Here is a 25,549-nt window from a genome sequence, read left to right as displayed (position 1 = left end):
TAGGAGCAGGGACCTGGAGAGAAGCAGGAAAGCAGGAACTGGGAACAGACATGGGTCTGAGATAAGGAGGAAAGGAACAGGCTGGAAGGCAGGGTTCTGCAGTGAGGCAGGGTCCATAGTAGCCCTCCAGGGATTCACCTAGTTGTTCAATTTCCTGAGCCTCTTTCTGGCTTAAGTAGGGTGTCCCAGCCAATTGATGGGAGCGGGGGAGGGGAGAAGTTGGACATCTCCACTAATCAGGAACTGCATGGGCAAGGCCCTTTGTTAGCTAGTGCTTCACTAGCCCCCTTCTCAAAGAATTTGACTGTGCTGCTGGGTAGCAACAGTCTGTGCATAGCCTGGAAACCCACAGGCCTAGGTTCAAGGCTTCTGAGCCCTCACGCTGCCTTAGTAAAGTACACTAAATATGCTATTTTCAACATTTATTTTGAATTGTACCATTATCCAAGTGATTTCCCAGCCCTTCAATATTGCTTCATTAGCAAATATCTTTTAACAGCAAAATTGACTATCCTATTCATTTTAACCTATTTTCAGCATTGCCAATGACAAACATTCAAAGGCCCCCAGAAATCATGAAATTAGCTTAAAAATGAGATTTTTTTAAAAAAATATATAATATATAAATATTATATAATATAAAATATATAATAATTGTCTTGAGTGTACACTTGGGTTCATGTTGACAAGCTTTTCTCCACAACCCTGAGGGATAGAAATTACTTTTGTTTAAAATGAAAGCTGAGTGAGAGTCTCATGTAATCCCATGACTCCTGGTCCTGGGGACTGAAGAAAAAACTCCAAATATCATGAAACTTCCAAGTAAATCAGAAGAGCTGGAAACACTGCTATTTTTTTTTCTAATACATTGACTGATTTCTGAAGCATCTGTTTCTTGGCAGAGTGTCCAGAAAGCTCAAAAATATTGAAAGTAAAATTAAATTATACCTCAGCTTAGAGATACTAGACATTTTCCTAAACAAACTAGACAAAAGGGAATAATCCAAAGAGGAAGAGCTGGTGGGAAAGAGATATAGCAGAATGGGCGGAGATATAGCAACCTAAATAGAAGCAGCTTGGGGGCAGCAATGGAGTGATTCTTCACTGAGGGAATTCCATAGATAGGATTCCTGATCCAAGGTAATTTTGCTGATGGTCCAGTTTGAGCTACAGCCTTAGAATTCAAGAACAGTCTGTTTCATGTCAGTTGCCTGACATGCCTGAGAGGGAAACAAAGTGAGATGAGTATACAAGTAACTCAGACTCAAACGGTGGTTAAAGCAAACTGAAACCAGATGGGAAGTTCTCACTGCACCAGTCCAGAAGAAGGGGGATCAGTCCAGGAAGTTGTTTACCTGAGCCAGGGAGAGGAGGGGGTGCTTCCAGTATTGCCAGCCCCAAGTGCTCAAAATTATGAGTCAAGCCCCCAAAATCATGAAATTGACTTTAAATGATTTTTTTTAAATAATAATAATAAATTTGGCAATAAATTTTAGTTGTTTTCTGAGCCTTCAGGCTGCACACACAGGTCACAGTTTTCTCTACAACCATGAGAACGAGAAACTTACTTTTTAAAAAGAAAATTGAAAGCTGGGATTCTGATATATTCATATGATTCCAGGAGCCAGGGCATTAAGAAATACACTATCACAAGACTCCCAGTCAAATTGTAAGAGTTGGCAAGGCTGAGCTCCCCTCTGCTTTTAGCCAATGGGTAGCACCAGTGCACCCCTGCTTCCCCCCTTGCCCCCCGCACCGACTTTAATACTAGATCTAGACAATTAAAGGCTTTATATGCTGTAATTGAAACTATAAGTCTGGGAAGGTTCTATTTCCCTCATTACTCAATATCATATTTTTTTACTAGTCATTTCCTTATCAAAGATCATTGCAATCTCAAGATTATCATCATTTACTACAGAAGTAGTTAACACAGTTATGTGCACAATATGCAACTGAATGAGGATCCGCACAATTAGCAAAGCCAGTTGTAAAACTGATCCTGGAAAATACACCTTGTTATAATCATGATTTTCTTTACAAGTTTTAAACGAATCAGCAAAAAAGAGCCATTACTTTTGTGTATCTATATTTCAGTTAACACATTATTTTAAATGATAAAATGAGATGGCTGAAAATCTTAACCAAATGTTGATAGCTAATCACGGTCATTATGACACACAGAGGAAGATAACTGGCATTCGTACACGGATACAGCGTGTGAATGAGTGGATGTCACTTGCAGTATCATATTCTTCTGGGATCGGAATTTAGAATGTGGTTGTAGGAACGGAGGGTTCATTCACAGACATGAAAGCAAACAGGAAAAGCATCTTACTGGAGAGCGATTATATGAAATTAGCGGTCACCACCCAGACATTGCCCACGCAGCAATTTTTTAGCTGTAGGTAAAGAAAAGGCTAAACAGAACGGTCCCTCTTAATTATGACAGCTCATAAAAAAAATGCATAGAAAAGCTGAAAGTACAATACTATTAAGATAGTATTAACACTTTTTCAGTGCTTCTCCCCCTCCCCCACCTCTTTTCCACAAAGGGCATTTTGCATTGTGACACATTACATCAATTTATGTTGTTATCTAGCCTATGAAACATAAAACAGATGAGACATTCGGCACAGAACAGCTTAGTGATCCACTTGTCTAGGCCTGGTTCAAAGTCAAAGAAAAAAAGTCCTGTGGACTTTAAATTATGCCCATCTTCCTTCCCATCTCCTTCAATTTCAGAATTCAGAACAAATAAAGTTAAATTTAAAAAATCCCTCCCCCAACCTTTGGGTTTGCACCTGCCCCATTGCTAAAATATGCTCATTGGTTTTACTCTAATTCTTATAAATTGTCATGATCGGTATCATCTACCACTTAGAGCATTGTGCAGGGTTTTCCACCAAACTGAATCACTACTGTTAGTGAACGTCTTCTTTCCCCTTCACTAAATTAAAGGATGGTTCTTAAATTCTATACCTGGTGTGGACTGCCAGAGTAGTTTTTAAAAAAAAAAAAACAAGCCACAGGGTTTTGGCAAATACATGTTAAATAGGTTCCTGATTTGAATTTAATGGAGAGGGATCAAAAAGGGTTTTCTACATGACATTTCACCTGAAAAATAAAGTGAGTTATTGTCCCTTACACAGTCATAAACATTGTGTCTCCAAATATATGGTTTTACCAAAATGCTCTTTGAATTAAAAAAAACTGTTTTTCCATGAAGGATGGCTCAATGGCAAGGCAGCTAACCTAAGACTTCGAAGACTCAGGTACAATGCTCTGCTTTGCCACAAACATCCCATGTGACTTGAGCAAGTCACTTAGGTTACATCTATACTATGAGCTAGGGGTGTGATTCCCCTGCTTGCATACACGTACTCACCCTAGCTCTCATCAAGCTAGCGTGAGTGGTGGCAATGGAGGCATGGCTGAGCTGTGCCAAATACAGATCCACTGGTTTCTGTTGGGTCTGTGTTCGGTCCAGCTTATCTGTGCTTTCGTTGCTTCTACCCAGGCTACTGTGTCTACTGCTATTTATACTTCCGCTAGCCGAATGACAGCTTGTGCAAGTAGGTATACACAAGCGGGGGACTTACATCCTTAGCTCATAGAGTAGACATAGCTGGAGGGCCTGTACACACTCACACTTACTTCAGTATAACTTGCTCAGGGGTGTGAAAAAGCCACCCACTGAGCAGCATAAGTTACACCTCTCTAAGCACCAGTATGTTGTGGGAGAAGCTCTCCCTCTGTCATAGCTACTGCCACTTGGGGAGGCGGAGTAACGATGCCGACGGGAGAGCTCTCTCCCATGGGTATGAAGTGTCTACACTAGCAGCATTATAGTGACACAGCTACATCGGTACAGCTGCGCCGCTGTAGTGATTCTAGTGTAGACTAGCCCCTAGTCTCTCTGTCCCTCAGTCCCCTCTCTGTATAATAGCACTTCCCTACCTCACAGGGTTGTTGTTGTGAGGGTGGATACATTGAAGAGGTTGTGAGGAGCTCAGATACTACAGTAATGCTGGCCATCAAAGTACCTAAAACAGAACAACCTTTCCTGTAATATGCTATATTACCTGATGGTGCTGTAGTGGCCTCTAGGATCTGGCAGGATTATTCAGCCAATTTACAACTCTGGCTGAAGGTCTTTTTAGGGCAAAGAGTGACTAAATCAATACAAAACAGAGCATGGTACTTATATAGCTGGCAAATCATCTGAATGCTGTCACTGCCCAGGATGAAAAAGGAGAACCGCCCCCAAGGTGCTTTAAGTGCAGCTACAGTACTAAGAGGAATGAGATCAGAGCACAATGTTCTTGTCTTTCAAGCCATGTTCTGTAGCTGACAAGCTGGAAAGACGAAGACTTTTTCTGATTGTTTTAAATGTTTTTAGAAAATGCAAATATCAAATACCTGGCAAAGTTGAAAAACAAGAGTCAGGATTGCTAGGAGACCTAATTCATACACACATATACTATGATATTTTGTAGCCCTGATCCAGCAAACCACTTCAGAGTGCTTAACTTTAAGCATGTGAATTGTCAATGAGACAAGTGATTTCACTGTAAATGTCATTTGGACATAAAAAATTCCTTTTCAGATGTGAATATCATAATGATGGAATGTTCCCAACGACTGCCATAATTCCAAAGATTCCTACCAGGGCAAGATAGTTACTTTAACAGCAGCAGTGCAAAAAATGTTTCTGGGGTCCTTTTTTGTGCCTTTGAAAATCTTAATACTGTTTGGTTTAAATCCTGATTGGGATCCAGTCAGTGTTGTTCTTGTTTTTACAGTTTTTTGTACGTAACTGAATTCTTTCACCATCTATAAACAGAACCACAAAGACTTGCCAACCTCAGCAGGCAGGCAGCTAGATCTCTTGGTGCAACTTTGTGCTGGGGTATTTGGTGATCAGTATTGGTTAATATGAGGCATACAGTAGGTCATGTGTGCTCTGGGCGGATTGATTGGTGTCCCATGATCAAGATCTGTAAGTTGCCCCTAAGCAGTAGTCTACTGAATGCTGATTTAAGACCTTGCCCTGAAAACTGCTGAACTTGTGCATCCCTAATTGCCATTGCCTTTCATGAGCGCTGAGGGCCCTCAGCCCCTTGCAGCAAATGCTCAAACTCCTTGAGTACAAAATGTCAGAAAGAGCAAGCAACATGCATACGAAGGACTGAATGGAAGTTTTATAGTTCTATTGATGTCTATTAATTATTTTAAACTTAATATGTCAAATCCGTCACTGGTGTAGCTTTATTGATTGATGCAGTGACACCCAGATTGAATTTGTGCTCATGTCAATTATAACAACATCAGTAATAATTATATTTTAGGGCATGTTTTCATACTCCAGAGGCTAACTTGTACCTGCCTCTGTGTGTGCAATGAGATCATTTCTCATTCTAAGGGGCACTTCTCTGTGCAGATGTGGGTTTTGAAGAGACACGTGCGTGCACTTTTTGAAGGTACGTGTGTGCAGGTACTTTTCGTATACTGTAAGAGTGGGTGGGAGGCAAATTTTCAAACCCTGGATGCTCAGCATTTGCCTCCCATCCATTCTTACAGGATGCATTTGTACAGTATGGACCAGTGGCTATAGCACTGGACTACTATTCCAAAGACGTGGATTCTATTCCTGGCTTTGCTACTGGCCTGCTGGGTAAGCTTGCGCAAGCCACTTCACCCTCTCTGTGTCTCTACTTCCTCATTCATAAATTGTGGATAATGATATTTACCTGCTTCCTAAAGTGTTTTGAGATGTATGGATGAAAAGCACTATATAACAATATATAATATATATTATTATTATTAGCCCAAGTGGGCTCCAATCCCTGACTGGGGTCTGTAAGCCCTACTGTAATACAAAATGATAAATAATGGTAATTACTGTCAGGTAGCAGCCATGTTAGTCTGTATTCGCAAAAAGAACAGGAGGACTTGTGGCACCTTAGAGGCTAACCAATTTATTTGAGCATAAGCTTTCGTGAGCTACAGCTCACTTCATCGGATGCATTCAGTGTATTTGGTATATAGATTGGTTTACAAGGGAACTGGATGTGGAAGCTAACTAATCAATTCAATAGGACAGCAGGTTAAAACCTTTTAGGTTTTGCGTATTAAGGGTATTATTTCTAAAGAGTTTTGCCGAGAATCTTGTTACGAATTTATCCATATTTCTGGGGGTTTTTTAATAATTATTTGGATGACATTTGCATTTGTATCAGACAACGCCTTTAGTATCTGCCAGTGGCAATCCATGAACCAGAACTTCAGAGATCTTGATGAGAGTTGCATTTGGAGGAACTGTAAAGTTTGTGTGAGTGTCACTTGCCTCTGGCTGCAGAGAGAGAGAGAGAGAGACTGGATTATGGCACGATTCCAATATTAAAATACATTGCTGATCAGCCCTCCTCAGCTAATATAAGTCAGAGACATCCAGAGGGCATTGGATCTGAAGTTAAGACGATGTTGTAGGAGACATGGGGGTCAGAAGCAGTCTGTGCAGTCCAGGGTGTCAGACATTCGCATACTATTAAAGATTCCCATATTCAGAAGCAATGGTCAAAGGCAAACATTTCGGAGAAATCTTTCAGGCTGGGATTCAGATGTTCTATCAGACATATAGCTAACTATTGTAATTATGATCTAAATTAAAAACTCACGGTACGAAATTTGGGAAACTGATGTAAATTAACACTCTCTTATTTCAGCCTATAAGGAAAAGATGAAGGAGCTGTCCATGCTGTCTCTGATCTGCTCTTGTTTTTACCCTGAACCTCGCAACATGAACATCTATACATATGATGGTGAGTAACCTTCACTGGAAACCATCCTGCTTGTTAAATAATTTGGTAGTGCTGGGATATGACTCATTTCACTTTCACAGTTTCTAATATTTAGTCAATACTTTGCTGATTTAGCAATTCACTTGCTATTTCTGGCTGTTAGTTCTTACCAATTGCCTATTGCTCACTGGGGTGATTGTTTGGCCCTAACAACAACATATTAAAATCTCATTTTAAAAAGCCCATGGCTGGCTATTTTATAATTAGCTATACTGTACTTAGTACCCCAAGAAATGCTACTCATCCAGGAATCGCAGATATTCACAGCTGATGTAATTCTCAGGAAAATCAAGAAAATATGCTTGCATTTTCATGAAGCAACTACCAAACATGGCAAGGGCTAGTGAAAGACAATTTTTCACACCAGCTTTACACAATTATTTGTCTACATAAAGCTTTCTTTACTACCCTATAAATCCCCACATACACATATACACATGCTTTTATAGCCTTCCAAAATGACATGCATATTTATCTTTATAGGATGAATTTGTACTTACACTGTTACTAACAAATGGGAAAGTACCTCTCACGAGAGCTGTTTTCAACACATGCTTGGCTGTTTTCCTTACATTGCCAAAGTATGCTATTTCTCTCCTCCGATGGTGGGTTTAGCATTTTTAATTTTATTTACTAGATATGGAAGTGAAACAAATCAACAAACGTGCCTCTGGCCAGGCCTTTGAGCTGATCTTAAAGCCACCATCTCCTGTCTCAGAAGCACCACGGACTTTAGCCTCTCCAAAGAAGAAAGAACTGTCACGTGAGGAGATCCAGAAAAAGCTGGAAGCTGCTGAGGAAAGGAGAAAGGTATCTTTGCTTTTTAGAAGAAATTAGTAGCTGTGCCTTGCCCTATGCAATTGCAACAAAGTTTCCTATAGTTTCTGATGAAAAATCATCTTGCAGTGAGGAGCCATCGTGGGCATTATAATAATAATACTGGCATTATTTCCACTGACATTTATGGCTGACAGTACACTCATTGCAAGATGATTTTTCATCAGAAATGTGAAAAAATGAAAAATGTTGAATGAAACAAACTGTTTTGTTTCTTTCTACCTTTTAGCCAGTCCCCGCCGCCCCCCAAATTCAACCAGCTCTAATGGGCAGGAAGTATGTGTTATTTAATGAAGGTATCTCTGGACAGGAAGTCTTATGGAGCTTTAAATTCACAATCTTTGCTCCATGTTTATAGTGCTAGAACTATGTAGGCCCCTATATGGAATAAAGCTGTTCCCCTTTATGACTTTATTCAGCATTTCAGACTTCCATGTGTGTTCATGGTGTACATTGTACAAAGATGTCAGACCTTCTAGCAATAAAAAAAGACAAATGCAGGGTACTTAGAGCAAGCAGACAGAACTATACCTCCCCTCTCCAGCTTCCACTCTGATTGATGGGCCAAAGAAGTCTTCCCTTGTCAAACATTTTCAAGGACAGTTTTAGCTATTCTATAAATTTAAGATTAGGTCAGACTATATTTACTATGTATATTTTAAGTCTTATTAAAACAGGATAAAAGGCCAGATTCTCAGCTCTGGTCAATGTGCATAAGTCAGGGGATGGGTACAAAGTGATTTAAAGCTCATCTTTGCATGCCTGTAGCACTTAGGGCTGTTCTGTGGAGGACTAACAAGACCTGTGCTATGTTAGAGCATTCTCAGGGCTGCTCTAAATTATGCCAAGCTGCAATGACCACAGGAGGCTGAAAATACAGTGGAAGACTGGAGATAGTACTGGCCACTCCCCCTTTCCTCCTGCCAGGCTGTCTTTTCCCTGCCACACAGAAGGAGAGTGGAGTAAGAGCTTCTAACCTCTATGCCACCAAATGATCTATGTTATCTTGGGGTGATCTTGCCTGGGCCCATTAAGCTGGCATTAGACTCACATTTCACTGGTGAGTTGATGCAAAGTGACTACACCTCACAGAGAATCTGAGGTGTTGTTTTTCCTCATGGGGGAGGGATAGCTCAGTGGTTTGAGCATTGGCCTGCTAAACCCAGGGTTATGAGTTCAATCCTTGAGGGGGCCATTTAGGGATCTGGGGCAAAAATTGGGGATTGGACTAGATGACCTCCTGAGGTCCCTTCCAACCCTGATATTCTATGATTCTAAGGTGCCTGAAAGTAAAACAAGCTCAGCTGTCTGAGCCTTTAGTCTGCCTCTTTTCAGAGTAACAGCCGTGTTAGTCTGTATTCGCAAAAAGAAAAGGAGTACTTGTGGCACCTTAGAGACTAACCAATTTATTTGAGCATAAGCTTTAGTGAGCTACAGCTCACTTCAGATGTATGCATCTGATAGCTTATGCTCACGAAAGCTTATGCTCAAATAAATTGGTTAGTCTCTAAGGTGCCACAAGTACTCCTTTTCTAGTCTGCCTCTTGAATCTTGTCATTTGTTATAAATTAAGAGCACAGTTTGTAGAATTTTGTCAAAAGGTGGAAGAAAATAAGCAAAGAAATTAATGAGCTCATGCTGCAGCCTGGAACCACATGCAGCAGCTTCCAGACTGTTTCTTTTCAGAAGAATGAAATAAAAAAACCCTCTCCCCCCTTCCCCTTCTCCACTCAGTTACTGACTAGTCTAAATCAGGAGTAACTCCCCATCCAAGTGAATGGAGTGGGAAGAGAATTAGACCCATTAAACTCAATGGGACTAGGCTGATTTACACCACCTGAGGAACTGAGCCTTATGTCAATCCATTTAGAACACTGCTGACATAAAGAGACAGAAATGGGGATGAAATGGCAGCAGTTAAACTTGATAATTTGTGCATATTTCACTGTGAAATCTAAACCTTCGTGGCCAATTTATTTTACTGATCAGAGTGTGTATTTCTTCCAATATAAAACCTAATAATTTAATTAGACTGGAAATTGGCTTAAGAGTTGCCAACATTGATGTCTTCTTTTCCCCTACCAATATGTTCATTTTGAATGATGATCTCCACATATCCTTTCTAGCTGGGTTATTGTAACCTATGAGATCCACAGGATCCGCATCATCCTTTTCTACCCACACGCTACAGTTGTCAGGCATAATCATTCTAGATCATATCTTTTGGATACAGTTTTAAATAAAATCAAGTATAACTAATTGATTGCCTTTGACAAAAGTCATTAATTGATTTCACACCATTTTGGAGTTAGAGTGGACTGTGTTAATTTGATTAGTGTTCATTAATAAATTGTCAAATTCATATGAAAAATGCATACATTTCAATGACTCCTTATATGTGCTCTAGGTTCCCTAGTTTTTTGATTATCACTCTTTTTATCACTGTATACTCATCCCTTTATCATTTTCCTTCTTTTCTTCTCCCCCTTTTCCTCCCCTCTGTGGGCCCTACCAGAATACAAATTATAATTAACATGTATTGCTGTTTGAGGAATTTTTAAAAAATACTGCATGTCAAAGTGATATGCACTTTGAATAGCAATGGAGTTCTCCATTCCATGTACAGACTCCTCCTTACTGCATCCCATTATTATCCCATTATTTTAACGATGTGAGGGGGTGCTGTGTTTTCCTCCCCAAGTAGGTAATCAGAAAGATCTCATCATCCTTTCCAATTAAAAAATGAGAGCTCATTATCTCTGTGAGAAGCAGAAGTTTATTTCTTAACAGTATGGAAAGCTCAACCAAATCTCTAACATGATGCAACAATTTATACCCATTGGCCTTGGAATATTTAGCTATCACACCAGATTTCTACGCTTGAAAAGCCCTAGGTTGAATTATAAATTGTGATCACCATTAATCAGCATGAAAATTAGACACTAAAGGGATTTCTACTAGTTTTAGGATTAGAGTAGAGAACTCCTATTTAATTAAATCCTCTTAATGGCTTTGTATTTGGATGGAAATTAATTGCACTAGTCCCTAATGCATAACACCACACCGGATCCAGAATAATGGTCATATTTTCTAGCATTCATGCTGTCAATTATATAGTAAAGCCAATGTGTCTTTTTAATACCATTATTATTAATGTTGAAAGATAAGCTCCCACCCAGGCATCACAGCCTGGGCAGTGTCTACCCCTGTTGTATCGAGTGGCCGGTTTTCCTAGATTTGCCTCTCTATCTGCTAACACCATTGCAGTACTCACCATCTGGCTGTGGGAGTGGAACACATTACCTCCTTTGAGGCCATCTTTTATGCTGCTTCATTCATTGGCAAAAGGCATTTGATCCTCCTCTTCTCTGGCAGTATCGCTAGAGACAAAGGCACCTGTTTTCCACTCCACTGCATGCCACAAAGTCGAGCAAAGCCTTATTAGACATGCTGCCAAGGACACAAACCTCAAAGGAGGCGGCAAATAGAAGCTGGAGACTACTACTTTCCTTCTGTGCTAGGCCAACAGAAGCCCCTTCGCCTCTCACATGAGGTGATTGGCCAGTTGAAGTGGGAAATGAAGCCAGGTAGCAGCCCACTGTGCAGCATGTTTCCCTGCCAAAGCTGGAGATTTTATTGTGAATTTCCCCTTGGGAATTATTTTGTTCTCCTTGTAGCAGCCTTAACTTTCAAACCATGGCTTCCACTCTCTTAGGAAGAGGTGCAGAGGTTAGTTTCACCCAACTGAGTAAGGCTTATTAGCACTAGGGCCACACAGTCAGCAACACTGTCATGGGGGAATGAGACTGGGAAGCACTGTGGAGTAAACGCCAAACAGTGAGGAGGTGGGGGATATGACAGAGACAAGGATTCTGCATGGATTCTTGCATTATTCCTCGTGTCTAAGAGGTCATGCCCTTGCCCTTCCACACAGCCACTCACCCCACACCCTGAGGAGCTAATGAAATCTCTTTAATTTTTTGCAGCTTTGAAGCTATATACATGTTGCGCTGGTTTGGCTCCTTCCAAATGCTTTTGCATGCAATAGCATGGGAGGTCAATGCCAGAAGCTACCTTCTGCAAACAGTAACTCAAAGACAAACAGTGATACTAAACAAAATTCAATGGCGGGAAGCTGACTCTAAACAAACTGAGACTAGAAATAAAGGGCATTTTTTTTTAACAATGAGAGTAATTAATAGTTGGAATAACTTACCTAGGGGGTTGGTGGATTCTGTTACTTCAAGTCTTCAAAGGTAGGATGTGGTTGGAATTATTCTTAATTTATTAATACAGGATATTGCCAGACACTAATTCAACCACAAATTCCTTTATTCAATCCAAAAATCAAATGATATTTATACAATTGCTCTAAACATGCCTAAAAAGTCTAAATAATAAGCACTTATTACACCCACACAGTAACAAACTTTCATAAGCATTTGATCAGAGTACTCACGAAAGGGCTAGACAGAGGAGTGCTTAAACTCATGTTGGCTGGCTCCAACTGGCCAGGCAGGTATTAGTATTGAACCTTTAAAAGTTCATCTTTTAAAACTCTTTAACAAACAAATGATGTCACTTCCAATTGCTAACTGTAGCTTAGAACCAGTTTTGGGCAGTGTGATACTGGGCCCCTTTCTCCAGTATAAACACTGGTATGTCAGAGTTTACTACCAGTTCACCACAGAACTTTTAACCAAATTGTCACCATCTTCTATAATTTAGAGGCTTTTTTCAAGGACTTTTCCTCCTATCTTGTCAGCATCCTTTTAGGTCCATTTTTTCCAGTCAAGCCACATTCCAAGCTTTGCATTTGCCCCAAAACTTGTCTTGTTAGATGTCACATTCCTTCCACCTTTTTAAGCTATTTTTTCCAGGCCATATTACATATTTTTCCTTTATTTTCAAAGCCTTTCTATGGCTGATAAACCCCCTTTATTTTACTTACACTACAAAACACATATGTTCCTTCACTCTGACAGATGTCTTTCTAAAATATATGCTATAGCTCAACCACAAGCTATAGTAGCAGTTCTCAAACTGTAGGCTGCAATCCCAAATGGGGTTGCATCATCAGCAGATGGAGTTGCAGTGATCTCTACTATGGGAGGACGCCAGCTTGCTCCACACCATGTGACCTCACATGTATGACATGTGCAAGGACACAATGCATGGAGGATGTGATTTTGCTCTACAAAATGGCATCCTCCACACAGCACGACCTCACATGCATGAGGTCATACTGTGGAGAGGAAGCCATTTTGTAGAGCAAACTGGCATCCTCCATGCAGAATGACCTTACATGTATGATGCGTGCGAGGTCACATTGTCATGGAGGATGCCATTTTGTTCTTCCATGTTGTTTGGGGCCCTGACAGGAAATACTTCATTAAAATGGGGTTGCGCCGGCAAAAAAGTTTGGGAACCCCTGAGTTATGGTCTTGATAAAGCAATCACTGGTGAAATTCAGTAGCCTGTGTTATATAGGAGGTCAAACTAGATGATCATTATGGTCCCTTTTGGCTTTAAAATCTAGGAATGTATGAATCAAGACGCAGGAGTCCCAAGGTTATTCCTGAGCTCAGATTTCCAGCTATCAGTTTATTATGACTGGCACAACATGAAGTCTGACAGCATGACTATTAATTATTAAAATTATTCCTATGGGGAAAAAATAATTTGTGAATAAACAAATGCAGAAGGGGGCCTCTCTATTGAATGTGTGTGAAAGAGGGTTTTGCTTTTTTTCCAGTTAAACAATTCTGATTCCAAGAGCTTGGAAAATAATGGAAAATTAAAGATTTGCACTACATCCACAAAGAGAAATGATAAAATACCAAGACAGCTTAGCTAATTGATTGCGTGTGCAACATTGGGGCCTGAAATACTCCCTTTCCCAGAGATCTCCAAGGAGTAAGAGGCTACATTTGTTTTCCACTTACAAACTTTTAGAAAGGTCAGTAGGAAGAGAAATGGGAAAGCGAACAGCGGGCACATAGACGGTCTCAGCATTTGCCACTTCTCTCCCCCATCTAGCTAGTTTTCCTTTCCGTTTTGCTTCCTTTTGTTTAAGAATCTTTACTGTCCTTTTGGCTGCTCTGCATGGCAGCTGTGTTTGTTTGGAGACAGAATACAAAATGAAGGGCAGTTCTTTTACAGAATGAGCCCTGCAGTGTAATGAGTAATATAGCTCCCACTTATGGTGTGTCTATATAAGTTACAGCACATTCTAGTGTACTGTTCTCCCATCTGCTGTTAATAAAGTCCGTTGACAATAACTCTGTGTATGCCTCACACAGCAGTTTCTCCCCAAGAAAGCATAAATAATAAAGGTGTTAGAGGTCTGCCTATTGGAAGAGGTACGTTATTTACAGGGTGGAGCTTGGGCACTAGATATAAAGTTCTGACAGAGGGTCAGACATCTGAGTTAGCTCTGGAAGAGAGGAGAGCTGGTTAAAGCCATTTTTCATTTTTGTTGTATTTCATGTATCATTATTTCATTGTAGTCTTACTCACACTCTGATCCCAAGCCCACTAGAAATATCAGGCCCTAGAACCATATTTTGCATGAAAATTCTCCCAAACACAGTGTGGTATACTCACAAATAGGATGTTGTTCTTTAGTACCCTCCCCTTCACCGCCAAACACTGACACCTTGGCTTGTAAAAGGAGTCGAACAGCAAGAAGGAAAACCGGAGTCTTAAAATTGGACTTCTGTTGAAATAGTTGTGGAAATGGCTTTATTTTTTTCAAAATAGCAATCCGTTTAACATGGGCCCTTTATTCGGAATAGGGCTACATGGCCATGTGAAATCAGAAGCAGCCTATAAGTCCATTGTATCTATGCTATTTTGAGGACAGTGCTGTCCTATATACTCCTAAACGTTGCATGCCATGGGAAGACAAACACATTGTTCTGCATACACATAAAAATCCACACTGAGGCGAAAGAGCACCTTAACTGAGAAATCCTGTCCTCACATCTCAAAGGGAAATCAGCTAATGCCAAGCACAACTGTATTATATAGCATTTGAATGTATCAAACTCCATGGCTCCTGATGACATTTCTTTTCATATTATAATTGCCCCACCCAAAGGGCTTAGGCAATGCCATTCTGCTAAGAAAAGAGTTGTCACCGACTGCAGTAACTACTCTAGGCCTTCACTCTGCAATGGGATGCCTGTGGATGACCCCTTATGCACTATAAAGTCCCATTGACTGCTATAAGGGTTATATTGGTATTTAAGCTTTAAAAAAAACAAATATTTAATTACAGACAAAAATATGTGTACATTAAGGGTGAGTACACCCAATTCCTATACATTTCGAGAGAAAACTGGACATCTAAATCCCTTAGCTTTGAAAAATTCAGCCTCAAAATATATTGAATTCCCTCCAAGCGTGACATTTCTCTTTTGACTTAAAATTAATGCTAAGGAGCTATTTACTATTTACTTAGGGTACCAGGGAATATCCTTAATTTTCTTCAGTAATGTGGTATTAGAGGAAGAAGTAGGTTATATCAACATATCATGGCAAAATATTTTCCCTTAAAGCACATTAAATGAAAAAGTAGATATATGGATCCAGTTAAGTCCAAAATTATTCCCTACAGTGTTCTAAAATAGGGGCAATCAAAAATGAAATGTAAGGGACTCAGATGTAGTAAAGCTCCTGGTTAGCTGTATATTATCTAGAAAACAACTAACTCAAATACCACACAATCAAATAGTCAGTTACAGAGAAGCCAGTAGAAAACTCAAAAAAATGTAATTGCACTTTCAAAACTCATGTATACCAGCAAGTCTATTCTCATCCCCATACACCTCATTAATGTTAATGGAAGGTCTATGCATTTTGTCTAGTCCCTAAGATGCTTCATGGAAGGGACACGGTTGTCAGACTGCTAACCCACATTTTACATTAATATACCAAACATCAAGTTTGCTTTAAAAAAAATTTTCAGACCAGATTCAGACACTTTATTATACCAATTGTAATCAGATCCAGCCAATCAGTGGGCTAGATGGATGGCATTTAATTATCAGTATAAATCAAAATTGGAGTAATTAGAAACAGACTTATTCAGAAAGATGCATTAAATACTGAAAATAGAATACTATGGCTCAAGGACTTAGTAAATGAGCTATGGAGCTTTTGATATCTAGATGGTTGGTTCAATCAAAGATTAAATGTTTTGTTAACATCAGACAATTGGTTCATGGCCTCCATGAAATGTGCTGGTGGCCTCAAAACAGTTCCCAAAAAACAGCTGTCTCCACTGTAAAAACTACCTGCTGTCAGTGCTAACTGTTCTGCCCCACGACTGTCTTTTGCTAGAGAGGAAAGGATTGAATGGGCCTGGAGACTGTCCCATGCTCTCAGTGCTAGAAATGATCACTCCAGGATTAGGCTGAGGTGCGCTGGTGCGGTTGGAGAACTTTGCATTGCCATTACCAATGCTGTGTGACTGTTTTTGAACAGAGAACTCTTCTGGGTGGTAAATCCAGCTCCTTTCACAAATCTTCATTCACTAGTACAAATCTAGAGGGGAAAATAGCAGGACTTTTATTATTATTGTTTAAAATAGCTAAAGAAGAAACAAGCCTCATTCTGAGTCCGTCAGATACAGATGTTCACAATTTACAGAGCCAGATTTTCAATGCATGGCCTCGCTTTGTGACTGTGCAGCGTTGGGAACACAACCATATGCACGTATTCACTTAATGTATGTGAGCTAATTATAGACCTGACATGCACAAAGCCCAAAAGCATGCATAAACTCTGTGCAAATGTCTTTCACACATATCAATTATATGCAAGAACTGTTCATAAAGCTGCATGAGAGCAAATGATCGTCTCAACAAGACACCTCTGAAAATTTCTCCACATTGCAAAACCATGACACAGTTTAGCACTGTTGGCTTACCAGGGGACACAGACTAGAAAACAGATGACAGAAAGGGTGTGCACTAGTGAGATAGGCACTAGACAAGGCCTCAGGAAACCAAAGATGAAAAGTGGGCCACTTAAGTCATTGGGAATTTTTCCTTTGACTTCAACAGAGGAAGGATTTTATCCATGGATTCCACCCCTAGCTCTTCCACTGATCTATTGCGTGACCAAGTCACTTCACTACACTGCATTTGTTTCCCCTCCCACTTTTTGTCCATTTTGTCTATATAGATTATAATTTCTTTAGGACAGGGGCTGTCTCTCACAGTGTGTTTGTACAGTGCCTAGCACAGTGGGGTTTCTATCGCAGCTGGGGCATCTAGACACTATTGCAATACACATCGTAATTCATACTGTGTCCCATGTGAGGAATGAGATGTACTGGCAACAATCTATGAAGAAGCCAGTGCTGTGCAAGCCAGCATGGTGTCTAGTTCTACCCCATTCCCTCACTTTGATGCGCAACAGCAAGAAAACAACTAAATTAATTTCCCCTGAAAATGTCATTCCTTGATCTCAATGTTGTTTTTCTATAAATGCTTGGTCTTTACTTTGGCATTTACACTGCAGGAGGAGACCTTTATCCTGTCTTAACATTCTATTCTATTAACATTATCTTTTCAATATACAATACTCTGAGATACACCAAAGTTAATGCAATTCCCACTGAATGTGTTAATAAAAAAAAATCCAGCAACTGGATTAATTTTGCAGCATCAAAAGTGAAACTTTCATAATTGGAACTTGCCCCCATATGTCCATAAAACTAATACAGTCATGGTGTGCATTCAAGTGCAAATTTCAACTTTGAAAGGAATTGTTCTCCTAGTTCACTTCCTGCTATTTGAGTAATCCTTTCTTTTTTTCTCTACAGAGCTGATTTAATATACTTTTGGATGTGCTTGTCACAGGAAAGTAAAATCTGGGAAAATAGAAAATCCTTGTATATACACACAGCTGAACCCAATTTTCAACTTGAATGTCTTAAAAAGAGACACCTCCATAGTCTGCATCTGCAAGCTCTACAGGCACTTTGACATTTAAAATGGGCATTTAGTTGACTATATGTCTATGTAAGCGTCCAAATGTGGGATTTGGAGCTCCTATTAAATCACCCCTTAAAACTGGGGTCAGAGTTGCTTTTTATAACATCCACTAAAAAAAAAAAAGAAGGTCGAAAACAACTTTGTTGCATTGGCCTCTTTTTCAGCATACTTGAATATCAGCATGAGTTGAAGGATCTGTGTCTAGAGAGCCTTACAACATTTGTAAGCAGACGTTGTGAGGCAAAATAATGTTGCAAGTCAAAAAAGCTAACAGAATGTTAGCAACCATTAGGCAAGGGATAGATAAGAAGACAGAAAATATCATAGTGCCACTATATAAATCTATGGTGTGCTCACACCTTGAATACTGAGTGAAGTTCTGGTCTCACCATCTCAAAAAAGTTAGGATGTGGGGTTTGGAACAGCTTCCAGATGAGGAGAGATTAACAAGATTGGGCTGTTCATCTTGGAAAAGAGACGACTGAGGGGCGCTATGATCAAGGTCTATAAAAATCAAGAATGGGGTGGAGACAGTAAATAAGGAAGTGTTATTTACCTCTTCACATAGCACAAGAACTAGGGGGTCACCCAATAAAATTAATAGGCACCTGTTGTAAAACAAACATAAGGAAGTACTTTCTCAACACACAGTCCACCTGTGGAATGCATTGCCTGGGGATGTTGTGAAGGCCAAAAGTATAACTGGGTTCAGAAGAGAATTACACAAGTTCATGGAGGATAAGTCCATTAATGGCTAGTAGCCAAGATGATCAGGGATGCATCCCCATGCTCTGGGTGTCCCTAAACCTCTGACTGCCAGAAACTGGGACAGGATGACCAGGGGGCTAACTTAATTATTGCCCTGTTCACTCTCTCTGAAACATCTGGCACCAGCCACTGTTGGAAGACAGGATACTGGGCTAGATGGACCATTAGTCTGACCCAGCATGGTCATCTGATGATATTTATAAGTGTGCGAGAAAGTTGTTTGTGCTCTAATGTGGAATGTTACGTCTATGAATTAATAATCAGATCACTGCCAAAAAGTGTGCACAGTAGTACATACAGGAAGAGACAAATTATGTAAACTATAGACTTTCTGCTTCTGTTGGAATTATATGTATGTTACTTTCGGAGCCACTGAATTCCAACAGAAATAACGAAGGAGCTAGTTTGCTAATCACAGTCATATTAGTCGTAATCACTCTTTAGCTCAGCGGTGGACAACCTGCAGCACACAGTCCATCAGGGTAATCTGCTGGCAGGCCGCAAGACAGTTTGTTTACATTGACCGTCCACAGGCATAGTCGCGCACAGCTCCCAGTGGCTGCGGCCATTCCAGCCAATGGGAGCTGCAGGAAGCAGCTGTCAGCATGTCCCTGCCCACCACTGCCTTAGCTACTTCAATGTCTGCTGCAGACTTTGATCAGACATGGAGGAAATGTTCTTTTGCCATATGTTTTTGAGGCAGATACCATTTCACCACTACAGTGCGAAAAACAATTTGGCTTCCCTCCAAGTCTTGCTTTATTAGGCTATGTCATAAATATAAAGGGAAGGGTAAACCCCTTTGAAATCCCTCCTGGCCAGGGGAAAGCTCCTCTCACCTGTAAAGGGTTAAGAAGCTAAAGGTAACCTCGCTGGCACCTGACCAAAATGACCAATGAGGAGACAAGATACTTTCAAAAGCTGGGAGGAGGGAGAGAAACAAAGGGTCTGTGTGTCTGTCTTATACTGTTTTTCTGCCGGGGATAGACCAGGAATGGAGTCTTAGAACTTTTAGTAAGTAATCTAGCTAGGTATGTGTTAGATTATGATTTCTTTAAATGGCTGAGAAAAGAATTGTGCTGAATAGAATAACTATTTCTGTCTGTGTATCTTTTTTGTAACTTAAGGTTTTGCCTAGAGGGGTTCTCTATGTTTTGAATCTAATTACCCTGTAAGATATCTACCATCCTGATTTTACAGGGGGGATTTCTTTATTTCTATTTACTTCTATTTTTTTATTAAAAGTCTTCTTGTAAGAAAACTGAATGCTTTTTCATTGTTCTCAGATCCAAGGGTTTGGGTCTGTGGTCACCTATGCAAATTGGTGAGGCTTTTTATCCAACATTTCCCAGGAAAGGGGGGGGTGCAAGTGTTGGGAGGATTGTTCATTGTTCTTAAGATCCAAGGGTCTGGGTCTGTAGTCACCTAGGCAAATTGGTGAGGCTTTTTAGCAAACCTTGTCCAGGAAGTGGGGTGCAAGGTTTTGGGAAGTATTTTGGGGGGAAAGACGCGTCCAAACAGCTCTTCCCCAGTAACCAGTATTAGTTTGGTGGTGGTAGCGGCCAATCCAAGGACAACGGGTGGAATATTTTGTACCTTGGGGAAGTTTTGACCTAAGCTGGTAAAGATAAGCTTAGGAGGTTTTTCATGCAGGTCCCCACATCTGTACCCTAGAGTTCAGAGTGGGGGAGGAACCTTGACAGGCTATGATGGTGATCTGACCATTGAAGGCCAGATTCACAGCTGCTGTAAAACTGAAGTCAATGGAAAAATTTACATTAGCTGAGGCTCTACCCCTGGTACTTTTCCATTTATTTTGCACCAGCCACTTCATGTAGCTAGACTAGTGTTCATCTCACAATGGAAATCGTCCATTCAAATTCCTGTCCCATTCCAGGTTGCTAAATCCTGGGGTATTTATGGAAGAGTTTATAAACATACCCAGGCCATTTATATTGAGAGATCAGAACTCTTCATAATGTACAATATATGGCAAATACCCAGATTAACAAGTTATCAATATAAGGCCCTGTATATACTGTATCTCCTGGGACAGTCTTAACATTGCAACCTCGTTGACTTGCATCAGAAGATCAGTGGTTTCATTTTGGTTTAAGTGAACTTCAGTGTCCTAAATGTAATTCTAAACTAACAGCAAAGCTCATGTTTCTAGCAATTGTGCTCATAAGTAAGGATAATAGAATTCAGGGTGCAGATTGCATGCATTTAAGATCCTCTGTAGATTTCATGGTCTTTGCAGAATTTAAGCTTTTGATTAAAAAAATTATTGTTTTAGGCCTTTTGTTTGGAAAAATAACCTTCTTCCTGTTTACAGAAACAAAATGGAGCCAGATCAGATCTGAACTTCCTCCAGTCATCTTAAGGCAATGTTAACTTTAAAGCCTATATGTGACCATTTCAACATGTACTTCTAAAGATAGCTTGAGGAAAACAAAAAAATTCATAGCTCTTGTTTCTGAAGCCCAATTATAAAAGAGTACAACTTTTTAGACTGAAATCCCATATAATTTTGAAATAAAATGCTCATGCATAAATGACTGCATCTCTTACCACTGAAATATTTAAGGCAGGTACAGTGTCACATGGTAGCCTTATTAATCCAGAATTCTCAAATACTCTCCTTCAGATGTTTCCTTATTTGAATTCCTCACATATGTTCAGTATCTTCATACCCCAGTTATTGAAATGGGCCTTGCTTATAATGGATGTGGGAGGAAACAGTTTTCCAGAATGTCCCTCAGATCTATTGCCACTATTAATAAGTGTATTTATTTCTTACTCTACATATATTTTATTAACTTAGTTTTACCAAGCATTTCGAGAAAAAACAAAACAGCAGATCTCACAAAAATCCAGACTCAGTGCACTTGCCCTTTCTAATCAAAGACTTGCTTATTAGTGTTTTTTATTTACTCAGAATGCCTTATCCACTGTCTTCTGACATTCCCTAGACTATTGCCTCAGCAAGATGTGTCTTTTTTCCCAGTCCCAGGAGGCCCAGGTGCTGAAACATCTGGCAGAAAAGAGAGAACATGAGCGAGAAGTCCTTCAGAAGGCTTTGGAGGAGAACAATAACTTCAGCAAAATGGCAGAGGAAAAGCTGATACTGAAAATGGAACAGATCAAAGAAAACCGTGAAGCTAATTTAGCCGCTCTTATTGAACGTCTTCAAGAAAAGGTAATCAAGTCATGACTCCACACCACAGCCTGCAGCAAGAATTAGGGTCAAAATTTTCAAAAGTGACTGGTGATTTTGTGTGACTCCATTTTTAGATCCCTTAACTTGAGGCACTTTAAAGGGGGCCGATCTTCAGAGGATGAGTGTTCAGGGCTTTCTGAAAACCATGTCCCATTAAGATGACAAGCCAAGCACTCAAAATCACTAATTGCTTTTGAAAAATCTTGGCCTCCTTCTCAGACTATACCAGCTAGTTCTCTACTATCCCCAATTCTGATATGCTTTCGGGCCTGTTTATCTGTTCCCTTTTCTGGCTGAGACCTGCACCTTTACCATTATGGGCAAAGAGTCTGTGTTTTTGAAATCAAAGGCCCCAGGTTCAAAAAGAGAAAAAATGCCAAAGAAAGTTTGTTTGGGTTTAATTTCTGGCTTCTAAGCGGGATTTATGAACAATGTGGAATAAATCATTTGTCTCATATTTAACCACATACATCCATAATGGACTGTGTTGCAATCGCTCTCCTAATTGAGGGAGATCAGATCTATTTTTTGGACCCCTTCAATAGACATCCCCAGGGGCTGAGCGTACTTACCATTTCTAATGCAACCCTCCCAGCCTGGAGAGCAAAAGCAAAAGAGGAAAAGGAACCAGATGTGATAAAGTCCTTTTAACTTGTTCTGCAGAGAATGTTAACTTTTCTCTGTTGGGATGCAATACGAGCTGCTATTTTGAAGCATCTAATATGTCAGCAGACTAATGTATATATCTCAATTGTCCCTTATGAAGAGGGATGTCCATTGTAGATCTACGCTTTTCTCCATCTTACGGCCATCTCACCTTGTTAACTGTCAATAATTGGAGTCAGAGATGTCACATCAGGAAGCAGAGATGGACAAGAAAGCGAGGGCAGCATCCTGTGTTATATCCTAAAGACAGATGTAACAGGCTGTTTCAACCAAGCCTCTGGGAGCCCCAGGATTGTGCCTAACCTCCCTGACAGTGTTTTAAATAAGTTAGACTACAAAAACAATCAAGCTACCTCACATTATTTTCATTTACTTCCTATTACTTATAGGAGGAGGATGAAAAAAAAAAACAAAGAAAGAAAAATGGGGGCGGGAGGAGATAAGAGAGAATGTTCTTTTTCTTGGCTGGGTCCCAAAAATGAAGCCGAGCACGGGGCCCCACTAATTCTAAATCCGCCACTGGCTCAAGCTCATCTTTGGAATACTCAGATTGCCCCTTCTCGGGGATCTCACCAATTTCAATGTAAGAGCTATCCCATGCCTATGTCAGCTGTAAAGCCTCTTGTCCTTCAGATAGTGTTCTTTGTGGTCTCCTTCACAGTGATGAGGCATGTCTGAATCCCCAGCTCTTCTAAAGAGGGTGGACATTAACTCACTAACAGTTAGTATCAGTTGCGAGTGGGGACTCTCAATTCCCATGTCCCTGCTGAACCCTGAGGAGTTTCATACCTGGATACTGCCCCGGCATAATGGTGGTCTCGGAAAGTTATAGAAACTAAAGCACAGACTGCAGAGGAGGTGGCTGGGTGTCTGTCCCCTGCAGCAGCATCTCGTTTGGTACAAAGACTTATTCTAGGCATATAGAAGATACGTTATTGTCCCCAGCCATAGGACAAAGAACCATTCTCTGCAAGAAACTCTCCTGTTGAAATGTTTTGGCTAATGTGCAGTCTGATTCATCCAGATGACTGCTTCAGTCTGTCAGCTGCTCCTTTGGATGAGACCACAATGAGTTGTGACCTTTGAGACTATAGTTAGGTCTCTCCTTGCCTTTTGACTGTGGAAGTTGCAAGCTAGTTATGGAGTATATTTATGACTGGTGTCTTGTTTCGGACAAGGATGTCCAGGGTTCTCAGAAGCTCACTAATGCAGATCTGATTCATGTCCATTTAGGGTTGTTCTGATTCTTTTCCAGTGTTGCTGTGCTACCCTTACTGACAGGCATTGTCACCATGCGACATTCTGCCTGCATCCTGCCCAGATGCCTTTGTGGAGGGATTCTTAAGTCCTTTTCCTCACACTGCATCTGCATAGAATTTAGCCCTAAATTAGAATTGTTCCCTTTTTACTCCAAGTCTTCCACAAGTTCAGTGTCTGGATAGTACCTTGTCAGGCTGTTGATCCTGGCGTTTACTTTGCCAGTGACAGCAACCTCAATTGCTTGCTTGTCCACTTCTCCCTCAATCACCTCCGTGCTTCCTCACATGCCATCCCCGTGCATTGGAACATCTCCACATAAGTATAAATAAAACTGTCAACTTATCCTTAAAAGCTACCTCTGAAATGATGCCTATAAATTTCTCCTGCTGGCACCGGTTAGGGTAAATGATGATCTGCGATTTCTGCTTTTCTGTTCAACTCTGCTCATTTCATTACTCATTCCCACACCCTTCCCCATCATATATGTCTAGTTTTCCTCCTGTTGTGTCCTGTCATCTAGATTGTGAGCTCTCTGGCTACTTTGATGGAGCCATGATCCTTAACTGCAGCTCCTACGAACTACTGTAATACAAACAGTAATAATAACCACCTCTCACACACGAAGATATGGTAACCTGCTAGCAAGAAGGTAATTACCTAGAGCCAATCCACCTCAGCAGAGATTAAATTTAGGGTGAAATTCCCTCCTGTGCAGAGGGCATGCCACAGGGGCTATGTCACTCTTAAATCCTACTTAAGACCTCAAAATAGGACTTAAGTCAAATTTAGGTAGTGAATAGGCCTTGTGCTGGCCTGGTGAATTTCATCCTTTATGAGCAGCACCCTCAAAAGATTGTTTTTCTACTGAGGCTATCTATGCACAGGTGACCTGTACACAGAGAGAAAGGGGTTTCCTTTAAGAATCTTCCTGGGCAGGTGCAACAAAGAAGAGGTTTGACCTTTCCTTTCTTGATGTTTTCCAGGAGAGGCATGCTGCAGAGGTCCGTAGAAACAAGGAGCTCCAGGTGGAACTGTCTGGCTGAAAAAGGCAACGGTGGATGAGACACCTCCCCACCATTAGTAAACTCCCCTGCCTATATTATTACGGATCATGCGATATCAGTATGGGAAATGTATGACATGGTTTAAAAAAAAAAATCAAGAACTCAATAAAAAACAAAACAAAAACAAAAATAAAAACAATATGGTCTCTCTGCAGAATGATTTGCTTGATGTTTAAAAAAAACTTGGATCTTATTTTGTAAATACTTACATTTTTGTTAAAAAATACAAGTATTGCATTATGCAAGTTATTTCATAATCTTACATGTCCTGTAACAGGCTTTTGATGTTGTCTATTTCCACTCAGTTGAATTTGCTAGGTCTGTTCATTTGAAGCAGCCCATGTCTAATTCCATTCTCTGCCATTTTAATTCTAACCATCCAATGAGGTCAATAGTAGGTCTATGGTGCTAGAGACCAGTCATCGCCTAATAACCCAGAAGGCTTTGTAATCAATAAGCTCTGTTAAAACAATAACTAGATCACAGGTATTGTGACTCCACATGAAGCTGTCCAGATAGAAAGCTCTTAAAACATTGTGTGTTCATAATTTATTTACACCTATCCTTGGTAGCATCAAAATGAACCAGAGATTAAACTGTTATTTGCAATGTTTATTTTGTCTGCCTTCATCAGATCAGAGGCAACAAATATTGCTTTTTTAATAAGAGTTATTGATAAGAAGGCAAGTGACATCCATCTGAGCCAAAGTTTAGAAGCTGAGTATCATAAACAGCTAGCTATGAAAAATCCTAAATGGTACACAACAGCCATAAAAAATCCTAATTGTCTCACAAGCTTAATTCACCAGTTGAAGATTTATTGATGGAGCAATTAATCAACATCAAGTGGCTTTATCTGTAGAT

The 25,549-nt window shown here is 40.2% G+C and overlaps 1 protein-coding gene across 1 annotated transcript; it reads left to right on the top strand.

The window, feature by feature from the left end:
* Positions 1-3,376: 3,376 nt before the first annotated feature.
* Positions 3,377-24,664, top strand: STMN2 (stathmin 2). The gene is made up of 5 exons (XM_077808953.1): positions 3,377-3,416; positions 6,729-6,824; positions 7,501-7,673; positions 21,483-21,674; positions 24,605-24,664. Exons 2-5 carry the CDS (start codon positions 6,743-6,745, stop codon positions 24,662-24,664), a joined length of 507 nt encoding a protein of 168 aa, XP_077665079.1. The 5' UTR covers positions 3,377-3,416; positions 6,729-6,742.
* Positions 24,665-25,549: the final 885 nt, after the last annotated feature.

This window comes from Eretmochelys imbricata, chromosome 2, assembly GCF_965152235.1.
Source record: "Eretmochelys imbricata isolate rEreImb1 chromosome 2, rEreImb1.hap1, whole genome shotgun sequence".
Lineage (NCBI taxonomy): Eukaryota > Metazoa > Chordata > Testudines > Cheloniidae > Eretmochelys > Eretmochelys imbricata.
The sequence above is the reverse complement of the archived record's forward strand: the minus strand, read 5'-3'. Positions and strand labels throughout refer to the sequence as shown.

What these genes read in the sequence shown, in the direction of transcription:
- STMN2 (XM_077808953.1), top strand. Translation starts at nt 6,743, where the DNA reads ATGAAGGAGCTGTCCATGCTGTCTCTGATCTGCTCTTGTTTTTACCCT. An exon ending in GAACATCTATACATATGATG is followed by an intron (nt 6,825 to 7,500) that starts GTGAGTAACCTT and finishes TTTATTTACTAG; the next exon opens with ATATGGAAGTGAAACAAATC. An exon ending in TTGAACGTCTTCAAGAAAAG is followed by an intron (nt 21,675 to 24,604) that starts GTAATCAAGTCA and finishes GATGTTTTCCAG; the next exon opens with GAGAGGCATGCTGCAGAGGT.